This window comes from Pristis pectinata, chromosome 24 (genome assembly GCF_009764475.1).
Source record: "Pristis pectinata isolate sPriPec2 chromosome 24, sPriPec2.1.pri, whole genome shotgun sequence".
NCBI classification, from domain to species: Eukaryota; Metazoa; Chordata; class Chondrichthyes; order Rhinopristiformes; family Pristidae; genus Pristis; species Pristis pectinata.
The window spans coordinates 13826111-13845631 of NC_067428.1; the positions used below are offsets into that span (position 1 = coordinate 13826111).

The following is a 19521-nucleotide window of genomic DNA, read 5'->3' on the forward strand; positions in this document are numbered from 1 at the left end:
CCATTTTGGTGACACAAGGTGCAGAAGAGTAGTAGAAACCACAGCTGGGGAACAGTGAAAGAGGGAGCTGTGGTCCTGATGCAGGGTTTTGACCTGAAATGTCATCAGTTCACCCCACACCCCCCCCCCCCCCCCGACCCGATGCTGCTCCATCTTTTGAGTTCCTCCAGCAGACTGTGTGTTACAGCCTCCATTTTCTCTGCTCTACATGTCACTGAATGGATTCAACTTGATTCTGCATGAATCCAATAGCTTAAATAATAATGGCAGAACAATCAACAACAGAAAACTTCTGCTTAGCTTTCTGCTGATATCTTTCCCTTTTAAGAATGACCTTGATTTATATTATTCATCAGCTGTTTGATGTCCATTTCTCTCCAATTTATAAAGTAAGCAAATTACTTGTGCAAACTGTCCACAATTTATAAAGAATTCATAAACTAGAGGGTGAGTTTATATTTCCATTGAGTTCAATTCTATATAGGACTTTGTCAATTAACTGGAGAAAAGATAAACAAAATATAACCATGTGGTTTTAAGCTTATCCAATAATTATTGAGTTGTGCAAACACAAAAGTGCCAAGTTATTTCCTGCAGCAGCAGCTGATCTCATTTGAGGAATCAGATGGGATGTTTGATTTGCCTCAGAATGTGGTGAAAATGATGTCTATCTGAAAGCCCTTGGTAAAACTCTTACCTTCTTGAGCTTGATTATAGTGATCTTCACTGTTGTGCAGTATGTCGATGCCCACTGTCTAGCTCACGTATAAAGGATGCCTAGTTAAGCAAAGTACCATAGAGTATCTGATTCTTATGGAAACATCCTCTTTGTCCTAGTCAAAGGTTCTGTGTTTTAAAAGTGAAGGAAACAATTGTCTATTTCAGTTTTTTTTCCTACACAGCACACAATGAGAGTTAATTTTGGGATTGTGCATATGTAACTCACCTTTATTGTATTGTTCTAGTAGTAGTAATATTTTAATATAAATATTTATTTTAAAAAATACAATTCCAGAAATAGTCATAGAGTTGTAGTTAAAAACAACCTGCTGGGGGAACTCAGCATTCAAGCAGTTTGGGGGGGGGCACAGTGGGGGGAGAGAGGAGAGAAGAATCGTCGATGTTTCAGGTCAAGACCCTGCATCAGGACAACTCTAGTCATAAAGTTGTACAGCAAATAAATGGGCCTTTTGGCCTACTATATCCATGCAACCTTTTTTACCTTATCTAGACTGATCTCATTCATCCATATTAGGTCCATATCCTTCTATACCTTGCCAATTCAAGCACTGTCTAAATATCTCTTTAAACATATTGATTGTATCTGATTGTGCCACCTCCTCTGGCAGTGAATAACAGATATCAACCACTCTCAGCATAATTAAAATAACTTTCCCCTCAAATCCCCTTTAAATCTCATTCCTCTCACTTTAAAACTATGCCCTCTTGATATGGGAAGAAGATTCTGACTATTTACTCTATGCCTCTCATAATTTTCTATACCTCTATCAGATCACCCCCTCAGCCTCTTTTCTCCAGGGAAAATAAGCTCAGCCTATCCAATCTCTCCCCATAACTAAAACCCTTTAATCTAGGCAGCGTCCAGGCACTCTTCTGCACTCTCTCCAGTTGAAAACATCTTCCACAGTCTGTTTAACCTGCATCTAAAATTATGTTCTTTTTCAGTCTCTCTTGCAGGTCCAAGACTTGACATCTTCTGTGCTGTGCACACCTTCAGATGTGCCCCTACAAGGATTTAACAACAGAATTGCTATGGTGATGCGTGGGAACTGTACATTCTATGATAAAGTGCGACTTGCACAAATCAATGGAGCCAAGGGTCTGCTCATTGTCAGCAGAGAGAGCCTGGTAAGAAAAATTAGAGAATAAAATTGATCCGGTTGAGCTGAAAGTGGCTATTAGTAACTTTACGCCACTCTGACACCTGTTAAGCTGGAGACTGCCTCTTGTTAAATGTGCTATGTCACATTAGGTGTCCAATGGCAAAAGTTACTTAACAATAAAGAACAGGAACCCTGTACACCTGTCCTTAAGTCTGCTTCCACCCCTCTTTTAGCAGTGGTGTATCTGTTGCTGCATCATTTCCCAAGGGAACATTAGAGGAGTCCTAAGGCTGATGACAGGGCTTCTGTTCCAAACTCAGCCTGAATTAGGGTTTCAGCTGCCATGAGAGTTAGTAAGGAATTCCCCTTTTAACAGGCTGTTTCAAGATGACCAATTTCACTTTCTTTCATATAGGGTTAACATTTCGGGTTAATGACACTTCCAATATGTTCTGTTTTTATTATAGTACACTTTGTAAATTGGTAAAATAAGGAACTGATCTTTACATTTTTTGTGCCCTAATAATAGACACAAATTGTTGGATTTGCATCTGTAGTTTAATATTAAAACGCAGTTGTACAAGATGTTGGTGAGACAGCACTTAGAGTATTGTGTTACAGTTTTGGTAACCCTCTTATAGGAAAGACACTAAATTGGAAAGAGTGCAGAGAAGATTTAAGAGGATGCTGCCAGGACTCAAAGGCCTGAGTTATAGAGAGAGGTTGGGCAAGCTAGGATTTTATTCCTTGGAATGTAGGAGATTGAAAAGTGACATAGTAGAGGTGTATAAAATCATAAGGAGCATAGATAGGGTGAATGCACATAGTCTTTTTCCCAGGGAAGGGGAAATAAAAACTAGATGGCATAGGTTTAAGGTGAGAGGGACCCAAAGGGCAACCTCTTCACGCAGAGGGTGATGCGTATATGGAATGAGCTGTCAGAGGAAGTGGTTGAGGCAGGTACAATAACAACATTCAAAAGATATTTGGATAAGTACATGCATAGGAGGGGTTTAGAGGGATATGGTCCCAACGTGAGCAAATGAGACTAGCTTGGTGGGCACCATGGTCGGCATGGATGAGTTGGGCCGAAGGGCCTGTTTCCATACCTGATTACTCTATGACTGAAACATAGAAAACCTACAGCACTATTACAGGCCCTTCGGCCCACAAAGTTGTGCCGAACATGTCCCTACCTTAGAAATTACTAGGCTTACCCATTGCCCTCTATTTTTCTAAGCTCCATGTACCTATCCAAAAGTCTCTTAAAGGACCCTATCATATCCGCCTCCACCGCTGTTGCTGGCTGCCCATCCCACGCACTCACCACTCTCTGAGTAAAAAACTTACCCCGACATCTCCTCTACCTACTCCCCAGCACCTTAAACCTGTGTCCTCTTGTGGCAACGATTTCAGTCCTGGGAAGAAGCCTCTGACTATCCACATGATCAATGCCTCTTATCATCTTATATACCTCTATCAGGTCGCCTCTCATCCTCCATCGCTCGAAGGAGAAAAGGCCGAGTTCCCTCAACCTGTTTTCATAAGTCATGCTGCCCAATCCAGGCAACATCCTTGTAAATCTCTTCTGCACCCTTTCTATGGCTTCCACATCCTTCCTGTAGTGAGATGACCAGAACTGAACACAGTACTCCAAGTGGGGTCTGACCAGGGTCCTATATAGCTGCAACATTACCTCTCAGCTCCTAAATTCAATTCCACGATCGATGAAGGACAATACACCGTATGTCTTCTTAACCACAGAGTCAACCTGTGCAGCTCCTTTGAGCGTCCTATGGACTTGGACCCCAAGATCCCACTGATCCTCCACACTGCCAAGAGTCTTACCATTAATACTATATTCTGCCATCATATTTGACCTACCAAAATGAACCACTTCACACTTATCTGGGTTGAACATCTTTCACTTCTTAGCCCAGTTTTGCATCCTACCTATGTCCTGCTGTAACCTCTGACAGCCCTCCACACTATCCACAACACCTCCAACCTTTGTGTCATCAGCAGACTTACTAACCCATCCCCCCACTTCCTCATCCAGGTCCTTTATAAAAATCACGAAGAGTAAGGGTCCCAGAACAGATTCCTGAGGCACACCACTGGTCACCGACCTCCATGCAAAATATGACCCGTCAACAACCACTCTTTTTTGAAAGAGCCTTAAGAAACTTTTACAAACTAATATCTTGTTTAGGTAGTCCAAGCTTAACCATCATCAGTGGTGTCCTCTAGACTCGTGATGAAAGAACAAAGGGGACACTTGGAGCTGATGTGCTTCACCATTTATGCCTGATGCTTAGATACGCATAGGTGTTTGCCTTATTCAACATTTGAAGAAGATTTGGTTGCATCATCCATATTGTGATGTGGATGGTGGTTCACCAAAAGGATCAACATTGAGCCTCAGCATTGAAGTTGGCTGTGAAGTCTTGGATTTATTAAATTTGAGATGTGGGATGTTGATCTCCTCTTGGGTGGGGTGATTGGGAGTGTTCCTCAATTCTTTGCGCCATTCTATTCAGTTGATGTGATTGAGGAAATGTGATGTCAGACAAACAAATTAGCAGGAGGACTAAATCATTTAGTCCCTCAACCCTGCTCTGCCGTTTTAATAAGGTCATGGTATATACACTTGTAACTTTAACACCACATTTTCATCCAGTTATGGTAACCTTCCACTCCCTTGCTTATTATCTATCTACTCCTGCCTTAAAAATATTAAAGGATTCTGCTTCCACCATCCTTTGAGAAAGAGTGTTCCAAAGACTTTCTATGAACCTCTGAGAGAAAAAAATATCAGCCCATTTAAATCGGCGAACCCCCACCCACCTTATTTTTAAAAGTTGACTCCTGGTTCTAGATTCTGCACGAGGCAACATCCTCCCCACATTAACCCCATTAAGACCCCTCAGTTCTTGTATTTCAGTCAAGTTCTTTTTCACTTTTCTGAACTCCAGCAAGTACAAGCCCAACCTGTCAAACCTTTTCTCATAAGACAACCCAACCATTCCTGATACCAGTTTAGTCAACCTTCCCTGACCTGCTTCCAATTTATTAACATCCTTCCTTAAATGAGACTAATACTGTACCTGGTACTTCAGATATGGTGTCATCATAAGAAAATAAGAGAAGGAGTAGGCCACTCGGTCCCCAGGCTTGCCCCATCATTCAACCTGACTCTGCCTCCTATTCAGCTGTAGAAAATGCATCAGGGACATTATCGTGGTTCAGGGGATCTATGAACAGGAACCCATGATGTACTTCCTATCAAGTATGATCTGTCCTTGCCACTGCACTCTGAAGGTGCCATCGGAAGGAAGAGCTCTAGTCCATTGTAACACCAATATTTACAGTTAATCTCATGGTTGACATAAGTGACATTCAAGCAGTACAAAATTGCCACTGTGAACATTTTTAAATATAAATGGAATATAATTTTAAAACTGGGGATGCATGAATCAATACCCTGGAACAATATGTTACCTGCTGCTTTGCCTTCAATGTTGAAACCACAGAGCATTCTGGCCACAATTTACCCACTGGGTTCATTTGAAAGCAAAAGTCCTGTAATTGTTACAAGCCATCTTGTGGAAATGTATGTCCTACTTGCTACCCATTGATGTGTAACTTATTTTTAAAGCACATTAGGTGTTAATTTTTATCTACACATCTAGGTTTTGGAAACCAGGTCTTGCTGGACGAATCCTTGGGGTTCTGCAAATATAGTGTAGAAGCTGTTATATGAATTGGTTCCTGTGGAAATTATGTAAATTTTGCCTATTTCGTTATGCATGCCTATACTTCCTAACTAACTAAATTATTTCTAATTATCATAAAATGGTGTTGACATTTAACTTTGAAATTGCCCATGGAAGTGGCTCTTCTGAGGCTTCAGTTCTAGACTGTGGACAGCAGGTGCTGCTGTAGAGCAATTTAAACTTTTCCCTGGTCCTCTTGTGACAACTGTTATTTTGCTGTCCTTGGTTTCATTTTAATTTTGCCTGTTCTTGTTTACAATAATTTGCACGTTTGCTTCCTTGTCTTTCTCCAGTGGTTATTCACCATTTCTCCAGTGGCTTGCTACCAGCCATAGTTTTCTGCTTCATTTTTCATGCTCCTCCACACCCTTGGGCTATTCTTCAGTTCCTTGGCAAGTCGTGCTGTGCCCTCCGGAAACCACTCCTGCCTCACTTGTTCAATTCCTGCATCTACAGTGTTCTTTCCTGTTTTGCCTACCAAATGTATGTGGAGACCTGTTTTGCGATGCTTTCTCCCACTTTCCCCAATTCATCAGTCTGAAACCTCTGTCCTTCGTACTTAGCTAACTTGTAGGTCCACTCTTCATGGCTCTTTGGGAGTGGGTCGGGGATCCCATTCAAAACAAAAAGTAATTTCTGATTAAAATAGTTTTCTATTTGTATCTGTTCTGGATTGGAGGGCTTAAGTTATCAGAAGAGATGGGATAGGGTTGCTCTTTTTTTCCCCTGGAGCAAAGAAAGCTGAGAGGTGACATGATAGAGGTATATAGAGTTATGAGGGGCATAGATAAATTAGATAGTCAGTGTCTGTTTACATTGGTGGCGGTGTCTAAAACTAGAGGGCATGGGTTTAAGGTGAGAGGGAGGAGGTTTAAAGGGCATCTGAGGGGTAAAGTTTTAATGCAAAGAGTAGTTGGTATCTGGAATGAGCTGCCAGAGCAGGTGGTGGAGACAGGAACAGTAACAACATTTAAAAATCATCTTGACCAGTACTTGAATGAGCAGGGCAGAGTGGAATATAGAATGAATGCAGGCGTAGGATTAGTGTGGATGGACGTGATGGTCATCATAGATGTGGTGCGCTGAGGGGTCTGTGTCTATGTTGTACAACTCCGTGACTCTGTATTCTTTTTTTTGATGCTCTGGTTGTCCTACATTGTCTTCCATAGCTCTGCCTTTTTTAATATTCCCAGGTTGTACTTTTTTTTAGATTGCTCCAGCTATTCTTCTAATAGTTTCATGAGCAGTACTATGGGAAACCCACTGATGATGGAATAAATGCACTGTTTGTTATTCTGCCAATTATTTCCTCGTGCTGAATCTATAGGAAACGTTGGCACAAACTACAAGGCATGTACTGTTTGTACTGACAGTGCCCAAGGCTTTTGCTTTCTCCTCTTACATTTCTTAAAACTGTTAAATAAATGCAGAATGGAACAATATGATCATAGACATGTCAGTGTAAACTATCATGTTTGATTAATGTAGAAATTTTGTCCCTTCTACTCTGCAGGTGCCTCCAGGTGGAAATGGGAGTCAGTATGAGGAGATTGATATCCCAGTTGCTCTCCTCAGTTACGATGACATGCTTGATATATCAAAGGTAAAGCTTCTCATGTGTCCACGTTAGAGGGTGTGGTGTTTTGAAGGTATTTACTGCTGATCAGAGTGGGTCAGTTACTTCAGCTTTCACTCATAGGCTGTTCAGCATATGAGGAAGGAAACTGAGGAGCATTTGGATTCCAAGAGCTGACTGAGATTAACTATCAGGCACTGTGCATCCAGAGAAATAATAACTATGGATGAACTATTGTTTCAACCTTCTCAGTTAAAGAATCTAATTGACAGTATTTATGACTGCATTGGTGCCATCTCCTTCCCAGTGTTTGTTCATTGCTGAGGAGATTGCACATGATCCTCATTGTTGTCTCATCCAGCAGCTTCGCAAGTCCGTGAACAATGATTGGGAACAGGAATCTTGACCAAAGAGCACAAAAGCTTTAGCCCCCTTCCTCTAACCTACCTGATATCAGCGTCGCTTATTCTGGAGCTGAAGGATAGAACCAATCTCTGCCAGCCATCATCTCCTGATCTGTAGCACATTTAACGTCCATAGCTGCTCTCTGGTATCATTGAACAAAATTTGATACTGAAGCATTTGAAGAAGTATCAGGAGATATGATCAAAAATGTGGTCAATGAGGTAGGCCTTATGGAGAATATTAAGAGGAGAGAATGATAAAGAGGTGGAGAGTTTTAGGGATGAATTCTAGAGGTTAGATCCTTCCCAGGTCAGAACAGTGAAAATATAGATAGCATTAAAGACCAGAATTGGAGGATTGTAAATATCTATATTTAGCACTTATGTTAACAACATTGGAAATGGGAGTCTTAGTGATGAAGTGAATGAACCATCACTCTCAGGTATGCATGAAATGACTGTTACCATTCCTGTTATTCCCCTATTATGTTGCAATAACTAGTTGGTGCTTGGAGTTGCTGTCCTTGGTATAGTGAGAGAGTGAATGTGTCCAGGAATCTGTTGCCTTCTCACAGTGCTGTGGGTTAATGCACGATTATGTGTAGAGGATTTAGATCAGTTTATGCAGTTATATATTATGCTGTATATGTGTTAGTCGGTACATGCTATTTGCTTTCTGTGTAGTGCTGGAAGGTGAAATGAGAGCTGTGAGTAAATTGGTTGTGGTGTACATTACAACTTTCCCTAGCTCAGGAGTAGGATTCTGACCCAGACAACTCACCTTTGTCTCTATGTATTGCTGTCAACTAGAGCTGTTACTGGGAGTGCTACAACAATTTTTGGTGGAGCAGGGCCATCAAGAGATTGTTGGTAGCATTCCCAGTAACAATCAAGAACTTCTTCAAAGAGAACAAGACCTTTGGATGATGCTGCTGAACACTAGAGTTTTGATGGATTATTCTGAGTTGATTTACTGAATTAGAGGGTGTGGTGTTTTGAAAGTATTTACTGCTGGTCAGAGTGGGCCAATTACTGCAGCTTTTACTCATTGGCTGGTAGCTTATGAATGAAAGCTGAGAAATCTACTTTCTTGCAATTATTGAGCTTTGAAGCAGATGTTGTATTTAATTAATGTAGATGAAGCAGTGACTAAAGGACATGCTTGGGACTATTGCATCCCCTTTGCTCTGCTGCAATACTGTCAATTCATCCCAAGTATTGCAATGCTGATTTCTACTATATACTTGATGGTATTAATATGTTTGGATGTTGTGGGCCATCTGATTGGGCAAGGGCTACCTATTATAGAAAAAGGCTAAATCAGAAAAGCAGAAAAATTAGTATCAACAGCTTTTGTTTCCTGTGAAGGATTAAAAATGGGACCTAGTTTTCTATGCCACTACTCAGAATGCCAAAGTATGTCAACCTTAAATACATAAAAATGCAATTAATAATGACTGCTACTGTAGCTGTTAGAAGATAGGGAAGCAGAAGTGAATCATAAGTTTACCATTGAAGGGTTCAGCGTGTCATTTTTTGGCATTTCCACTAACCAATCCTCCACAGTGAGTAATGTTGGATTCCAACCAGTGAACTGTGAGCTTAAATAAACTGCTTTCTTTCTCCAACAGACATTTGGGAAATCAATCAAAGTGGCAATGTATGCCCCAAATGAACCGTTCCTGGATTATAATATGGTGGTTATCTTTGTTATGGCAGTTGGTACAGTAGCTATTGGTGGCTACTGGGCAGGAAGCAAAGATGTAAAAAAGTAAGTGATCATGCTGTGTGGAAATGACCAATCAGTTTGGAGTAAGGCATGGCGTTGGTAGATGTGGATATTCCTTCAATCAGCTTGTCTGAATATGCAAAAGGAATGTTTACATTGTATTTAAATCTAATTTTAGAACATTGTTTGCATAACTGTAATTCTATTCTCCTGTTTGCCATTGCCTATATGCTGCTGCAGTCCACCTATAAGAAATTTCCTGAGGTTGGTAGCATTGGCCAATTTATAAACGTGGAATCGCACAGTGTGGGAACAGGCCTATCCTAATCCCATTTCCCAGCACTTGGCCCTTGGGCTTCCATGCCATGGCATTTCAAATGCTCATCTAAATATTTCATGAACATTAAAATATTCACCTGTCATCATCACCCCTTCAAGTAGTATGTTTCAGATTTCAACCATACTCTTCTCGGATTCCCTCTAAATCTTCAACCCTTTACCTTAAACCTCTGGCCTCTGGTTCTAGACAACTCTGCTAAAGGGAAATGTTCTCACTATCCATCCTATCTACCTCATAATTTTGTATACCTCATTCAGGTTTCCACTCAGCCTTCACCACTTCAAGGAAAACAAACCAGCCTGTCTTGCAGGGACAATTGTACGTTCTTGCATCTAAATTTGATGACATTTATGCTCATTGAGTTGGGGGCTATTAATCTTGCAAAATAAAATATCTTCCATTCGTGGCACTTGGGTCAGCATTAAGCACTCCCAGTTCGTGTAAACCATTGGAAAGGTAGAGTAAAAGTTCCATTATTGCCCCAATAATATGGTCCAATCCTAGAAGATTTTTCACATAGTATCAGTGCGGTTTACCTATTTCTAAATGTCAAACAAGCCCAAGTTTTGTGTTGTGCCCATTGCTTTAGGAACCAGACTGAGATGCTAAAATCAATGTTTGACAGCAAGGGGAGACTTCAACCCTTAAGGATTTGTCTGAGTTAAATCTGTGCATCATGGGTGAAAGTTTAATATTTAATCTCACTGCATCACCTCGCTCCCCTTATATTGCCTATTCTGTCATACTCTGTCACAAAATCAAAGGGATAAAATAATAAGTGACAATAATATTTATCTGAACAAGTTGGTTTCAAATTTTTACAAGATTTAATTGCTCCTTGATCTTTACTTTTGGGCGGTGTATTAACTTTTGGAAGTCTTTACTGTCTTATGTTTATCTATCTTTAGGCTGCATGTAGGCAATGATGTGAAACATTTATGTGAACTGTACCTATTTTAATATTTTTTTAAGGCGCTACATGAAGCACAAGCATGATGGAGCAGACAAACAAGATGACGAAACTATTGATGTGACACCAATTATGATCTGTATTTTTGTGGTTATGTGCTGCTCAATGCTGGTACTCCTTTACTACTTCTATAATCAGCTAGGTACGTAACTGCTTACTAAATTTCCAAATACCTAGAAGGTTGGACGTTGCACAATAAAATGATATTGCAGGTTAAATATGTAGAAGTTCTGACAGTTACAGTCCCAAGGGAGAACTTCTACACTGACACATGGGGAAAGTTGAAAGAATAAATGCAATAAATCAAAGTGAGCAAGAGTTTTCCAGTTCTATTCCTTTCTCAACTCCTTTATCTGTTGCCCTCTCTTCTCTACTTTGTACTGAGTTCACTTGATCTCAATCGAGTGGTAGAAAAATAAGAAAAGGGAAATTAGCTGTCTACTGAACTGGTAGATCCTGCTATTATGTGCATTGTTTGGACCTCAGCCAAGTCTACATTGGGCTTTGGTGAGAGTCCTTGACGGCTATCTGGTTAAAATTCACTGTCTAGACTTAAGTGTAGAATATGTGAGGTGGTGAGAGAGTAATTGGTCTCTGCAACAATCAGAGTTTCATTTTTCTTTCAGCAGAAGAAAAGGGATTAAAGTAAGCAAAAACTAATAGACATGGGAAAAGTTCAGGTTTAAATTAGCTGGCAATTTTTCCAAGTGAGGCAGAAAGTTTCGGAAACTACTTTGATATTTCTGTTAAGCAGTTCTCACATTGTTTCTTTCTTTTCTCAAAACCAGTGTACGTTATTATAGGAATTTTCTGCCTTGCCTCTTCCATTGGTCTTTACAGCTGCCTGGCCCCATTTGTTCAGAAAATTCCTTTCTGTGAATGCAGGTACAATATAATTTAAAATGTGTCCCTTTTGAAATCAATAAAACTAAGATTAAAACAATCCTGACTTTAGCATTCACCCCTTGTCCTCGTGGTGTTACTCTGACTTTTCTCTCTACTTCCAATCAGGACTCCGGTCCTACCGTGTAGTCACAAACGACCCCAAGTACGGATGCTGCTTCTGGGTGCATTCTGTGTCTCTGTTAGTTGTGTGTGGGCTGTATTCAGAAATGAAGACAAGTAAGTTTTTAAACCTTGTTCTTTACCTTGCAGTTTATGGATGGTACTTCTCTTCTTGTATACTGTGTTCATTCCACTGCACTGGGGAAATCAAACACAGATTAGGCGACTTGGCCAAAAGCCTCTTCTGTTTACGGTGACTTTGAACTACCCTTTGCTATTTTGATTCATTGCTTTCCCTCTAACTTCTCCCTTTCCTGTTTACACTCTTCCAGTAGTACTTGCTGCAAATTCAAGGAAGAACACCTTTCTCCTAGACACACTCTAGCCTCGGTGTTAAAGATGCTTTTAATATAAGTGTTTCTTGACTTACGAATTTTCAGTATAACACTATTGGTTGCTGGGTTAATTGGATACTATAAATTGCTTATCATGGAGGTGGACATAGCAGAATATAGTGTACTAAAATTCCCACAATACATTTCGTCCAGCTTTCTCGATTTACAAAATTTCACTCCACAAAATGTCTTCCAGGAATATTTCATTTTCATAAATGAAGGAATAGCTGTAATTTCACACCTAAACTGCCGTCTGTTTTCCTGAAACCAGGGAATGCTGGTCATTCAGAGCAAGAGGCAATGAGGTGTCTTTGCTTGGAGTGAAAACCCTTTGTCAGAACACTGCTAGCACTAACTTGCTTTTTTGGATTACTGGATTCTGCCATTCTGCTTTTTCTCAAAGTTCTTATTCACACATCAGCTTCCCACTCGTGCCTCAATTTTTCATCTGAACTTTACCTCCCCCATTATTACCATCCCATTATTTTGAGTGAATATTATCACTGCCATCCTATCATCCACTGATTTTTGTTTTAAAACATTGGTGCTTCTGAAGTATGTTTGTTTTCTTTTCCACTCTTTTTGTTCTGATCCAATCTGAATGCTACTTAATTTTCATTTTCCCAGTTTAAGTGAGAGGCTCTTCTCAAAGCATTAATTTCTCTACTTCCGACACAGATGCTGACTGACTTGTTGTTTCTTCTTGTTTCACTTTAACAACATTTGCAATTATTTGCTTTTTGTTACATGTTGAATATTGCAATTATTATTAGCATATCATTTTCTGGCCTTAATTATTTAATGTGGATATTTTTGTTCTAATTCTTAGCCCAATATGTCAGAGTGCTTTTTCTGTTAGTGGAATGGAGGTTATTTAACCTGCATAGATGCAAAGAAATATTATGCAGTTGCATATTCCTTTAATCACTTTATGTAACTATATATTCACATTGTAATTATGCACTAACATTGGATCTTGGGGTCCAAGTCCATAGCTCCTTGAAAGTGGCTGCATAGGTTGATAGGGTGGTAAAGAAGGATATGGCATGCTTGCCTTTATTAGTTGAGGCATTGAGGTCAAGAGTTGGGAAGTTATGTTGCAACTTTATAAAACTCTAGTTAGGCCTCATTTGGAGTATTGCATTCAATTCTGGTCGCCCATTATAGGAAGGATATGGAGGCTTTGGGGTTGGTGCAGAAGAGGTTTTCCAGGATGCTGCCTGGATTAGAGGGTATGTGCTATAAGGAGAGGTTGGACAAACTTGGGTTGTAAGATAAGATAAGGTATCTGTATTAGTCACACATACATTGAAAAACACAGTGAAATGCATCTTCTTGCATAGAGTGTTCTGGGGGCAGCCCGCAAGTGTCGCCACGCTTCTGGCGCCAACAAAGCATTCCCACAACTTCCTAACCTGTACGTCTTTGGAATGTTGGGAGGAAACTGGAGCACCTGGAGGAAACCCATGCAGACATGGGGAGAACGTACAAACTCCTCACAGACAGCGGCGGGAATTGAACCTGGGTCACTGATGCTGTAATAGCGTTACTCTAACCGCTACACTACCGCGCCTGTATACACTACTGTCTCTGGAGCAGCAGAGGCTGAGGGAAGATCTGATTGAGGTTTATAAGACTGAGAGACATAAATAGAATAGAGAGCCAGTGTCTTTTTCCCAGGGTCGAAATGTCTAATACTAGATGGCATTCATTTAAGGTGAGAGGGGGCAAGTTCAAAGGAGGTGTGCAGGGCAAGTTTTTTTTTAAGAGAGTGATGGGTGCCTGGAATGTGCTGCCAGGCGTAGTGGTGCAGGCAAATACGATAGAGGCATTCAAGAGGCTCTTAGGCACATGAATGTGCAGAGAACGGAAGAATTTGGACATTGTATAGGCAGAAGGGATTAGTTTGGTTAGGAGTTTAATTAGTTCGGCACAGCATCATGGGCTGAAGGGCCTGTTCCTGTACTGTACTGTTCTACGGTTTGCAATGTAATTTATTCAAATATTCAGCTCGTACTGTTCGGACTAATATTCACAGTACCACACACAAAATGCTGGAGGAACTCAGCAGGTCGGGCAGCATCTATGGAGAGAAATAAACATTTGACATTTCAGGTTGAGACCAGCATCTGCTCTCTTGTGTCTCAATATTCACAGTAATGTTGTCTCTGCCCAAGCTGTAAACTTGTAACACAAACATTTTAAGGCCAGAGATTACAAACACACATGTATTTTTCACAGACTGATAGTTTACACTTCATAGTTTTACTTTTGTCAATGAGTAAAATGCTGAGTAACTTGCTACCTTTAAAATTATTTGAAGGTTTGCCATGGTATCTTTTTAAATGCATGTCTTAGGTGGTTCAGAGAACAAGGCCAGTTAATGAGAAAATTAAAAAAATTCTGTTAGTTATCTTGTCAATGTATGCAGTAAATTATATAGACCTTGAGTTTTGAGGCACTAAATAGATTCTATTTTGCAGGTGGGCATGGGTTTTGCAAGACACTCTAGGAATTGCCTTTTGCCTTTACATGTTGAAAACAATCAGACTGCCAACTTTTAAGGTACTGTGCTGTACTTGTATGAAAACTAACTAATTGTAATGTAATGTCGAAGTAATTTTTAAGTCCACTCTCCTGTTGTTCCATGTGCTAAATTTTACATTATTCATTCATAGTATTTTGTAGATTAACTTATAGAACATCAATGTTCTGGTTGAAGTTAATTCCTACTGGGAAAAATTGACATTTTACCTTGTATTTTTCACCTTGCATAAACTTTTGGACCATTAACCACTGCACATATACTCTCAACAGATCTTTACCAATTGATTTTATTCCCCCGCTTTCACCAACTTCAATATCTATACACTGTGTTGCATAAGAGTTTCGATTGTGAACTGAGAAGTGATTCTGTACTGAGATGCTTTAAACTTTATATGTTGCTGAGTGATATATGCTGGTAATCTGTTCTACCTCAAGTCTAGCGAGTTTCAAGTGAAGAACCTAAGGTCCTAGATCTCTTCTTGTATTAAGTGAGCAAAGCTGATATCAGCTAGGAACAGTTGTAGCTTACAGTGAAGCTAACTTTTCCCATTTAATATAGGCAGGTGCAGGAGTGAGATGAAAGGAGGTCTGTTATTTTTGTTGTGTGTTGGATTCCCCTGTTTTAGTGTAATCTGGTAGATAGTCCTCACTAACCAGTTTTGCAGTAGATTTATTGGATGTTAGATTGCTGAGAATAGGAGCAGCTATTTTCTTTCCTTTCTATAACTTGTACATTTAAAGTGTAATCAGTAGCTGGGATCTCTGAAACAGACAGTTAAACTAATAACCTGTTTCCTATTTGCAGAATTTTCTTTTTTACACTACTAGGTGGCGCCAACTACAGATTTTTAGGCTCGCGCTAACCTGGCAAAGTGTGACATATACAAACATTTACACTTCCAAGCTAGGAATAGGGATATGGGGATGTCTGGTTGGTATGCCTCACCTTAGCTGATGAGGGTATATATATTTTAGAGTACTAGATTGCTGTCATGCGTACAAAAGGGTATGACAATGAATATATATTGGCGATGATACCGAGACTCTCAGAGGAAGCCTGTACTTTGATCATTGTTATTGGCATCCTTCTGGTAACAGTAGCAGATCATCTATCACCCTTGGGGCAATCCTGGGTGGAGGTCAGCCATAGTAAAGTAATAACCATAGCTTTGTTGTAGTTTTTGACGTAATGCCAATCCAACAATTTTGTTGGTTGGGAAGATTAGTACAGAGCTGACACAATGTAAATCTGTTACCTGCCTGTCATGTTGGGGGATCTCGTTCAGACTGAGCACCAAGCTGAGTTGCTGTTGCTGAGCTACCTTTGCAACCTGAGCAGCACATTTGAAATTTTTTTTTCTGGACATGGTAGATGTGATACTTTCATCAATTATTCTGCTGGTTCATCGCTTTAACTTAATCGGCATGGTAAGTTCCATGTATTAAAATGATCGTTGTCTAGTGACTGAGATCAGATAGTGAATGCATTTTGTTACTGAATCATTTCACGCTTCTGGCTTGTGTTGGCTCAAAATTCAGAAAACACTGCTCTTTTTTAAAAGATTCATTTTGTTTTAGGTGCTAATCACAGTCCATTGACTGAGCGAGGAAAACTTGCAACACAGATCTCCAAGTTTTGTAATTGCAAACTGCAGCAAATAACCTGACTGTAACCATTTCCAATAGCCATTATCTAGTTTTAATTAATTAAACAAAATGTAGTCCAACCTGTGTTAATGTAACTTATCTAGAGCCCACTGCCTCTGATTTGTGCAATTAGATTAACTCCTATTTTACTCAGTGGAGCATAATTGCTAAAGAATCATTAATCTCCCAGTTTAGGAATAGGTCATTCAGCCCATCAAGTTTTTGTTGATATTTTCTTGAAGAGTGTCACAGGATTGGATTTCACTGTTCTGCTTATTCTCCAAATGCTTTAATGTTCTCTTTTCAAAACAACTGTCTAATTTCTTTTAAACAAATTTATTGTTTTCTGATAGATACATGCATTGGAATTTAAATTTGTTCAGTTTGAAAGGGGCATGTTAAATACACATGTAGTTGCTTTTCCCCTATTTCCCCCATCCACTTATCCTGCCCATATTAATTTTTTCCCCTCTCTATTTTCACACAAAATGAGATAACAATCTCCCACAATTTTGTCTTATTGCAATCCTTCTGAATCTTGAAGACCTGTATCTAATTTTGATGTTCCAGATAAAATAAAGCTTCCACATCATTTTTCATATTATATTTTTCATATTTTTTACAATTTTTCCTACAACATAGAAGGAGGCCACTCAGCCCAATGAAGCAGTGCTGCCTCTGAGCAATCCTAGAATCCCATTCCTCCACTTATTTCCCTGTAACTATTCCCTCTTGTATCCAATCAATGCCATCCTGATTCTCTTGCCACCCACCTACAATAAGGATGACTTGCATAAGCCAATTAACAAACCAGTCTTTAGGACATGGGAGGAATCCGGAGCACCCAGACGAAACCCACCGTGGCCACAGATCACACAAACAATACACGAGACTGGGATCAAACCCAGTTTGCTGGTGGTGTAAGGCAGCAGCACTACCTGTGGTGCCTGAAGCAACTGAAGCCTCCTTTCAAATCGTACCTCATTCCTGACAATGTCCCATTAAAAAATTTTGTGCTTTGCCATAATATTTTTAAAATGATGTGCACAAAAGTTCACCTCTTAATTATTTTTAAAAGTGATTGTGCAGCATTTTCCATTGTCTGAATACAGGTTCGTTAATGAGCTAAGGATTACAGTGCCCTTGTTAAATATTTAGGAAACATCGCCTTAATGATTGAAAGCCGTTTGCTTTCTGAGTTTTTATTGTGAGCTTAGTTTCAAGTGCCTCTGGCTGTCTAGTTCTGAATCTTAAAATTCAGATAAAATGTATATGTTAGTTTTCTACTAGCATTTTGTATGTGTTTCATTGTTCAATAATTGATAAATTTCATTTTATGGAAAGCACTGAAATCATACAGACTAATCCTTTAAAAGGTTTTCCAAAGTAACTTGTTTAAGATCCCTAGATTAGTGAAAATCAGCCAGGGTTCCTTCTCTTGAATCTTGCTGGGTAGTACAGATCTGTAGCTGTAGAGTGGCTGGAATCAGGCTTGACTGTATCTTCCTCACATACTTGGCAGCATGTGACATCTACGATTACACAGTGCAAATGACAATCTGGCTTTAGCAATGCCAGATATGCATTTTACTGCCCTTAGCAGGGAGCCAAGACTCAGAGTTGTTCCCTGCTGGGGAGCTGCAATCCAAAATGTTCAAAGTAATCAATATAGAAAGGGGAAAATCAATCTTGTATAAAGCTCAAACACTTGGTTCAGCAATAGACTCTGCCCATTTTCTGACAGTCTCTTGATACATGTTGATAGTTTGACTAATATTGAATGTCCATTAAGTTGTGCCCTAATCTTTATCATAGGACACATCTTAATGGACATTATTTAACATCAGTGGGATGTGTTTATTTCAGATTCCAGTGTTGTATATTTTTAACTTCCACACCAACTGTTTGCAGACTCTTATTGTGTCTTTTCTTTATTCCAGGCGTGCACGTTACTGCTGGTGGTTCTCTTTGTGTACGACATTTTCTTTGTCTTCGTTACTCCATTTCTCACTCAAGTAAGCTGAAAACTGCCCTGTATTATCTATAATCAGCAAAAAATAAGTGGTATCACAAAGTTAATACTCTGTTTAGTTTTGTGCTTTAAGATCTTTTCAGTAATTCTCTGCAGGCCCATGCCTCAGCAACATTGATAGAACAGTGTTAGTGAAAAGCAATCAGAGGTCAAATGTTGGGACACCACCTCTTTAAAAAAAAATTGCATTGCAACAGAGCCAATCTTGCAGTGTTTGAATGGTGCGGTGGATTCAACACTGGCCTCTTGCATCTGCAGTCTAGGATCTAATCCAGCTCAGACCAAAGGATAAAGTCTCATGTGTCAGCTGGATATAAGCATTCTGTGTAAAATGCAGTCTGGCGGTTTTTCCCTCTGGATGAACAGTGCTGAGAGTTTGAAGTCATGGTTCTACATTACATTTGCAGTAACCAGTCTTTTTTCATTTCTGACAAAAACTTGATACGGTTGATCCTTTCTAAAATGTGATTCATTGACAACCCCACATTGGTCAGTTAATTCAATTGACTGAAAAATATGAGGGGGAAAACAACAATTCATCATAATGTCTTTTGCCCTGGCTTTTTAACTCTTATTTATATCCTTAGAGACCCTAGTCTTGCATTTCAGAAGCATTTGTATACTCCAGTTGTGAGTAAAAGAACAAGGGAAGTGCTGAAAACAAAAAAAAAATAGTTGGAAGAGTATGTAAATCACTTGCAGGGTACTGCTGCATGAGTGGTGGTCAAATTCTTATTAATTCACAGTTGCAAATATTGGCTACTGCTAACTAACTGCTGTTAGGAAGGTGGTGTAGAGCTGCAGTCTATCTGATATTTACTTCCATTGTACGTAGTATGTCGCACAAGTTGTTTCAATAGACTGCAGCTTCTAGTCAGTGCAAAAGATGGGAATTTGCTAAAGCAGAGGTGGCAGAAGTGTTATTTTAAAATCGGGGTTAATAAGGAAATCATTTGATCAATTTAATCAGTGAACAGCCTGGAATTTAAAAAAAATTGAACTCGAAGAGCAGTTGTAGCTTTAATTCTTCTAGCAAATAGAGGCATAGTGGGACTCCAAAGTCTCCTGAGCACATGTCCTGTGGGAAATCAAGCATGCTTCTCCCACCCTCAACAGTGTTTGTCAATTGAAAGAGCACGCAATCTTGAATTCCAGCTTTGAGCACCAGTTGGACTTACCAGCGTGCATTCATGAGGCTGAGTATAACGTTGATATCACATTCCACAAGTTGGTCACCGTGTACTTCAAGTACTTGC

At 39.7% G+C, this 19521-nt stretch overlaps 1 protein-coding gene across 2 annotated transcripts in view; it reads left to right on the forward strand.

Moving 5' to 3' along the window:
* The window catches only part of sppl2 (signal peptide peptidase-like 2), a 35641-nt gene that overhangs the window by 2964 nt on the left and 13156 nt on the right, over positions 1-19521 (forward strand). For both annotated transcript variants that reach the window (XR_007958103.1, XM_052037497.1), the window contains exons 3-10: positions 1687-1869; positions 7134-7223; positions 9232-9371; positions 10642-10781; positions 11428-11524; positions 11651-11761; positions 14523-14604; positions 18174-18248. Coding sequence is in view for 1 of the 2 variants with exons in the window: in XM_052037497.1 (XP_051893457.1) it covers positions 1687-1869; positions 7134-7223; positions 9232-9371; positions 10642-10781; positions 11428-11524; positions 11651-11761; positions 14523-14604; positions 18174-18248 (918 nt within the window). In the remaining variant the exon portion in view is untranslated. The remainder of the gene's footprint in view (positions 1-1686; positions 1870-7133; positions 7224-9231; positions 9372-10641; positions 10782-11427; positions 11525-11650; positions 11762-14522; positions 14605-18173; positions 18249-19521) is intronic.